Here is a 7,688-nt window from a genome sequence, read left to right as displayed (position 1 = left end):
AGGGGATTTATTTATTTATTTATTGTCATTGTGTTACCCTGTTAAAACGGGAGAGTGAGCTTTGTTTTGGAGCTGGTAAAATCGGCACAGAGACTCTACTGAAGAGCTAACGCCATAGCCATGTGCGAACTGTTACTGCAAAGCCATGTGCGTCGGATGCGGCCATACATGCTGCTGTAAGAGATGTGCTCATGATTCGCGCTGATTCCGGAGGTGTCTTGTGTTTGCACACGGACGAGACGGAGGTTCAGGACAGCTTCATTGCGTATCTTACCACGGGACAGAACGGTTTGGTAATCTTCCTGTGTTACCAAGGAACTGTGAGTAAAGACTATATCCTTTGGAAATATTTCACCCGAGCTCCAACAAGCGCGCCATCGTTGTGGTACCACAAAACTGAGCCTTATAAGTAGAAAAAAACCCCGGGGTAATGTTCAGTTATTTTATTTGATAATAAGGACCTGTTGAAAGGGAAATTCACATGTTTCTGAAAATTTATATAAATACATTTTGAGTTGAACATTCAATCTTTGTGGTCTGATATTTAATTGTGTTCGATTGGTGTGATTCTTTTATTTTTATTTATTTATTTATTTGGTAAATAAGGGTTATAGTGTTTAAGTGCATGTGCATGGGAGTTTTATGCTCACAGGGAAAAAAAACAAAAGCAAATGCAGTATAGCTATATTTAAGCTAACCAGGCCTCTCTACACTCTAGCCAGAGTCAAATACCCAAAGGTTTTATTTTCTGTGTATACATTCTGATTTTATATTCTAGTAATCCCTCATCAATTCATTTCCCCATGCACATGATAAATCCTTAAAAAGTGAAATTGAGGAGGAGGGTTACACGTGGGGGCTCGTTGTCCGGGATGTTGTTTACTGTTGTTTTGTTTTTGTGAGCATGTTCTAAGAGAAAAAGGAAAGTCTGTGTTAAATGAGGTAGCTTAAAAGCCCTATAGCCACTTGTGTTAAAGAGATTTTTTTTTTTAGAGTTTTTTTTTTGATTATGTGTATGTAAAGCTAATATAACATGGAGTCAGAACAGATTATCAAATGGTGTGAAGACAAAGGTATTGATGCAAGGAAAGCATTTGTGCTTAGTAAGGTTTCTCTTGGTGTTACTGATGAGACTGTGTATAAGGTACTGGATGAGGCCAAAGTTTTCGGTCCCTGTAAAATAAGAGGACGGTGTATAGAACACGTCAGTAAAAGCCAGTTAGTTTTAGTCGAAACTATGAACGATATGACTAAGACTGACATACCTGAACAGTTACTAGCTGGAGATGAGTTTGGACCTTGGATAGTGAATGTTACAGAGACCCAGAGTGTTCATGTAACTAGTGAAAGAGACTTCCAGTCCAGGTTGCTGTCATTTTTAGCAAATGAAGGGAAGACACTAGCTGATGTCTCATGCTTACTAACCTCTGCTTCTGCTCCACCCACCGCTCCAGACCTGAACACAAAGCTGGTGAATGCAATCTCCTCACTAGTTGAAAAATGTCAAGCCACGCCTGTGGATGGACCGGGCTATCGCAAGCTACGCATGTTCTCAGGTATGAAACCCACTCCGCATGGAGAAGAGGAGTATGATGCTTGGGCGGAACAGACCACCCACATGTTAGATGAGTGGCAGTGTTCTGATGTTGTTAAGAGACAGAGAGTAGCTGAGAGTCTTAAAGGGCCAGCAGCCGATATTGTCAGAGGTTTGAGAGTCACTAATCCTCAGGCCACTGCCAATGACTACCTTAAAGCTCTTGAAACAGCTTTTGGAACCACAGACAGTGCAGCTGATCTCATGGTGAGGTTTCGTAATACATTCCAGCAAGATGGTGAGAAATTATCAGCCTACTTACTCAGATTAGACAAGCTATTGCATGAAGTCCATCGTAAAGGCGGAATTGAAGTGATTGACATGAACCGAGCACGCATTGATCAAGTTGCTAGAGGCTCTCTGCCTCATGACCTTGTAGCCCTTCGCATAAGACTGACTTACAAACTCAAGCCTCCTCCCAGCTTTACTGAATTGCTTCGGGATGTAAGAGAAGAAGAGGAGATGATCCTTGAAAGACCGAATGTACAGAAAGTTACATCTTTAGCTATTAGTAAGCGCACAGAGTGTGCTTCAGCCTCAGTTGTACCTGTTTTGCCAGAGCCTGCGCCAGTCCTGCAAGATACTGCAATAGAGAGTCTAAGGAAAGAATTTCAAGGTCTCAAGACTGATGTTGCACGCCTCCTTTCTGCCTCTGTGACTGCATCGGCAAATGTGGCACAGCAGGTAGACCAGAACCCTAGCCAAAAAGCTACTGGAAACTCATATGCACGTGTGAAGGAGAGAGCTCCCAAACCTCAGTATCGTGCTGATGTCTTCTGCTACAGATGTGGTGAAGATGGTCATTTCCAGCGGGAGTGTCCAAACCCAGAAAATCTCAGAAAAGTGAACAAGCGTCTCTTGAAATTAAAACAGCCGATGGGAAACTTTCCAGGGGCTCAGTAGAGGAACGGCCTGACGCTCCGGAGAAGATACGTTCCACAAAGTGTCACACGCTACCAGAAAAGCAGGCTAACCTGCCAGAGGGTTAGCTCTATTGTCTCAGTACAAATTGAGGGCATTTACGCCAAAGCTTTACTTGATAGCGGGTCCCAAGTTACCTTACTGTATCGCTCCTTTTATGACAAGTATCTGAAGCACCTGCCTTTGACCCCTATTGAGTGCCTGGAGATTTGGGGCCTCAGTGCAAAGGAGTATCCATATAATGGTTACATGTGCTTGAAGCTTGAGTTTACTGGAGATGTAGTTGGAGTAGCTGAGACCATAGAAACACTTGTGCTTGTGTGTCCAGATCCGGTCATGACAGGGGATGTTTCCATTGTGGTTGGCACAAACACCTCTATAGTTCGAAGACTGTTCCATGCATGCAAAACACATGGAGGAGACAATTTTCTTAACACCCTGTCTGTTCATCCAGTAATAAAAGAAGCTTATGAGAAGTTTCGGGAAACTCCTGACGACACATCTGAGACAAAAAGAGGAACAATCTGGTTCACACGAGACAAGCCTTTCACTCTGCCACCTGGCTGTGTTGCCACAGTCGTTGGTATTCCAAAGTTTCCTGGAGGTCTCTCTAGCCAAGCTGTTCTTATAGACCATCCAGAGGAGGATTGTTTTCCTGAAGAGCTTCTAGTCATGCCTGTTGTTGAAAAGTCCACTGCTGTCCAATGTCGTCGCATCACAGTTACCATGAGAAATGTGTCCAGTCATACTGTGACATTAAAACGGGGAATTCCTATTGCTCATCTATTTCCTGTAGATGTAATAAATACAGTCCTTGAAAAGGAGGGCTCTAAGCTGCCAACACCTCAATTGTCCCCATCCTCTTTCAACTTTTGTGACTCCCTTGTGCCTCCTGAGTGGAAGGAGCGACTGTGTCAAAAGATGATGGAGAGAAAAGAGGTTTTCTCCTGCAGTGAGTTTGATGTGGGTTGTGCAAAGAGTACACAACACAGCATTCGTGTGACAGATGATAGACCTTTCAGAGAACGTTCTAGACGGTTACCACCAGGTGATTTGGAGGATGTGAGGAAGCATCTAAATGATCTCAAAGAGGCAGGAATCATTTCAGACTCTAGAAGCCCCTATGCTTCTCCAATAGTTGTGGTTCGCAAGAAAAATGGCACCATTCGTATGTGTGTGGACTATAGGACGTTAAACAGGAGAACGATTACGGACCAGTATACAGTCCCTCGTGTGGAAGATGCTTTGTCCTGCCTAGGTGGTAGCCAGTGGTTTAGTGTGCTTGACCTCAGAAGTGGCTATTATCAGATCCCTTTAGCTGCTGCTGATAAAGAAAAGACAGCCTTCATTTGCCCAGCAGGGTTTTATCAGTTTGAGCGAATGCCACAGGGGATTTGTGGGGCCCCGGCCACATTTCAACGAATTATGGAAAGGACTGTGGGTGATATGAACCTACTGGAAGTGCTGGTTTATCTGGATGACGTGATCGTTTTTGGGAGAACGTTAGAGGAACATGAGCAGCGCCTTCTTAAAGTCCTTGACAGATTGAAGGAAGAAGAATTAAAGATATCATTGGATAAATGTCAGTTCTGCTGCTCTTCTGTTACCTACCTTGGCCACATTGTGTCTAGAAATGGCATTGCTACAGACCCGGCAAAGATTGAGGCTGTGAAATCATGGCCACGCCCAGAAAATATCACTGCTCTTCGTTCCTTCCTTGGTTTCTGTGGGTATTACAGACGTTTTGTAAAAGATTTCTCCCGAGTCTGTTATCCGCTCAACCAGTTGCTTCAGGGTTGTATTGTGGCTGGAAAGAGAGGGAAAGGGGCAGATAAAAAAAAAGACATCAAAGAGCATAGGAAAGCACAAGTAGTCACAGCCACAAAAGATTGGTACCATCCTTCTGAGACTTTTGGGGCTAGGTGGGACAAGGACTGTGAGAAGGCTTTTGAGGCTTTGAAGAGAAGTCTTACAGAGGCACCTGTGCTGGCAATCGCCAACCCAAAACTGCCATATGTACTGCATGTTGATGCAAGCAGAGAAGGATTGGGAGGTGTCCTCTATCAGGATCAGGGAGAAGGTTTGCGCCCAGTTGCTTTTGTCAGCAGAAGCCTCTGTCCAGCAGAAAAGAACTATCCCACGCATAAGCTTGAGTTCCTGGCTTTGAAATGGGCTGTTGTCAACAAGTTGCATGATTATCTCTATGGAGTCAAATTTGAGGTTCATACTGATAACAATCCATTAACGTATGTCTTAACTACAGCTAAATTGGACGCTACAGGGCATCGATGGTTGGCAGAATTGTCAACATATGATTTTAGTCTGAAGTATCGGCCTGGAAAACAGAACGTGGATGCGGATGCATTGTCACGCCGTCCTCATGCAATTCTCAATGCTTCTCATGAGGAGAAGGAGACACTGCTTGCCACCACAGTCAAAGCTGTCTGTCACATGTCCAAAGTCAGAGTACCTCACTGTCGCCAGTGCAGAGCTGTAGATATCATTGGCTTATCAAAAGATGCAGTGCCCAGAGCTTATTGCAACTTGTCATTTCTGAATACTCAGCAGTTGCCCAAATTGAGCGCAGCAGAAATCTCAAATTCACAGCAGAAAGACCCGTGCATTGGAGAAGTGTGGCGTGCTATAATTCAGAGAAGTGCCAATCATGCCAACAAAGAGAAACATCCTGATGCGTCTCTGTTGTTAAAAGAGTGGGAGAAGCTAATTGTCAGAGACTCTGTGTTGTATAGAACGAGCCATCCACCAAACAAACCAGCTCGACGGCAGCTGTTGCTCCCACAAGAGTTCAGAACAACTGTGCTCCAGTCGTTGCATGACAAATCAGGCCATTTGGGGTTTGACAAGACATACGGCTTGATACGAGAGAGGTTTTACTGGCCCCGCATGAAAGTTCAGATTGAAAGCTACTGTAAGAGCTGTCCAAGGTGTATTCAGAGAAAGACGCTGCCTAAGAGAGTTGCTGAGTTGTCCCATCTTAACAGTGATGGACCGATGGATCTTGTCTGTATGGATTTTCTGACGATTGAGCCTGACTCCAGAAATATCTGTAATGTGCTCGTAGTTACAGATCATCACACGAGATATGCTCAAGCTTTTGCAACTAGGGATCAAAAGGCATCGACTGTCGCTAAGGTTCTATGGGAACAGTACTTTGTCCACTATGGTTTGCCAAGAAGGGTGCACTCAGATCAAGGCAGGGATTTCGAAAGTCGCCTTATCCATGAACTGTTGAGCATGCTTGGCATAAAAAAATCCAGAACCACTCCCTACCACCCTCAGGGTGATCCACAGCCTGAGCGTTTTAACAGAACTCTTCTTGACATGCTTGGAACTTTGGAAACACAAGACAAATGTAAATGGAGTAAACACCTCAGCCATCTTGTACATGCGTACAATTGTACAGTGAATGAGTCAACCGGCTATTCTCCATATTTTCTAATGTTTGGACGGGAAGCCAGGCTGCCAGTAGACGTGACATTCGGCGTCTCAAGTGATGGCACCTCCACAAAATCCTACTTGAGGTATGTCAAAAACATGAAACGTGAGCTCCAGGCTGCCTATCAGTTGGCTGGGAGTATGGCAGAGAAGAAAAATGAAGGAAACAAGAAACGCTATGATCAGAGAGTTCGTTTCTGTACATTAGATTCCGGGGACAGGGTCTTGATCCGAAACCTTGGTTTACAAGGAAAGCACAAGCTTGCTGATCGGTGGAAAGATACTCCTTACATTGTGGAGAGTCAACTGTCTGGCTTACCCGTGTTCAAACTGAAGCCAGAAAGTGGACATGGCGCTGAAAAGATACTGCACCGCAATCACATTCTGCCGATAGGAAAGGAAGTGCAGCTGCAGCCTGAGATCAACAAGGAGCCCTCAAAACGAAGGAGAGCAAGCAGACGGCTCAAAGAAAAGAGAAAAGAGAATTACGATTCTCCTTGCTTACCAGCACCTGAACAGGATGATAAGATGGAGGCAACATCTGACTCTGAAGATGATGAGATGGGTGTATGGCATGATTATGTACCACGAGAGTTGCCAGGATCAGAATCTCAAAACATTGATCATGGTGAGCCTTTCGATCTGGATTTGGATCTGGCTGTTTTGACAAGTAACCCAGAAATAGATGAGACAGCTGAAGAACCTGCTGCAGTGGAGGAGGATGACCATTTGGTACAAAATGTGACTGAAGAAATAGTGAATCGAGAAAGAGACACTGAAATACAGACATCAGACGAAATAGCTGAGAGACTAGACAGTGTAACAGAAAGCTCTGACAAGACAACTCGACCTCAAAGACTAAAGAAAGCTCCAATCAGACTAACTTATGACTTGCTAGGGAACCCAACATCAGTGGCAGTTGGTACACATAGTGCTACCGTAGTTGAGATTAATGACAAGAAAGAGGTCCCATCTCCTATTAAGAGATACAAAAGTTTTCTTTACAAGTGGATAGGTTAAAGGGACTGTTAATAATATGCCTGACACAATCTTTAGAGAGAAAAAAAAAAAAAAAGTTAATTTGTTTTTTTTGTACCAGATATAGGGTGTTAGACATGTCATGAGGGCATGAAAAAAATTTTTGTGGGGGGAGAATGTAGCACCCTGCAAAATTTACATATTGTTTATTGTGTTCTGTTAACAGAACTGGGCCAGTTCAATTGTTCTTGGTGTGTAATATTTTTTTTATTTGTTTGTTTGTTACAAGTATTTGATATTAATTCATATTTGTTATTGAGTTATACAATTGTAAGGGGTTAAAATATCCTCTGTTGTGATTAACCTTTGAACCCTCTGTCATTTTATTTTGCATTGGGTGGCTAGGTGTCAGTTTGTTTATTATCCAATCAGTGCCATCCAGAGAGCAGTTTGGCAACCTACCGGATTTTGGAGGGGGCGGGACTAAGGAATCCGGGAGAGACGGAAAGAGCTATGAGCTAATGGCAAGTTCTGCACGATTGATTACTGTTAATCAAAGTTAAGAGCCAGGGGATTTATTTATTTATTTATTGTCATTGTGTTACCCTGTTAAAACGGGAGAGTGAGCTTTGTTTTGGAGCTGGTAAAATCGGCACAGAGACTCTACTGAAGAGCTAACGCCATAGCCATGTGCGAACTGTTACTGCAAAGCCATGTGCGTCGGATGCGGCCATACATG

General features: G+C 43.7%; 1 protein-coding gene across 1 annotated transcript; it reads left to right on the top strand.

Moving 5' to 3' along the window:
* Positions 1 to 1,246: 1,246 nt before the first annotated feature.
* On the top strand, positions 1,247 to 2,497 carry LOC127941630 (paraneoplastic antigen Ma1 homolog). The gene has a single exon (XM_052536927.1). The coding sequence runs from the start codon at positions 1,247 to 1,249 to the stop codon at positions 2,495 to 2,497; it is 1,251 nt and encodes a 416-aa protein (XP_052392887.1).
* The last annotated feature ends 5,191 nt before the right edge of the window (positions 2,498 to 7,688 follow it).

This window comes from Carassius gibelio, chromosome A21, assembly GCF_023724105.1.
Source record: "Carassius gibelio isolate Cgi1373 ecotype wild population from Czech Republic chromosome A21, carGib1.2-hapl.c, whole genome shotgun sequence".
In the NCBI taxonomy this organism is placed as follows: Eukaryota; Metazoa; Chordata; class Actinopteri; order Cypriniformes; family Cyprinidae; genus Carassius; species Carassius gibelio.
This window is presented reverse-complemented; position numbering and strand designations above follow the sequence as displayed.

Coding starts and splice junctions, on each gene's coding strand:
- LOC127941630 (XM_052536927.1), top strand. CDS start 1,247: ATGACTAAGACTGACATACCTGAACAGTTACTAGCTGGAGATGAGTTT.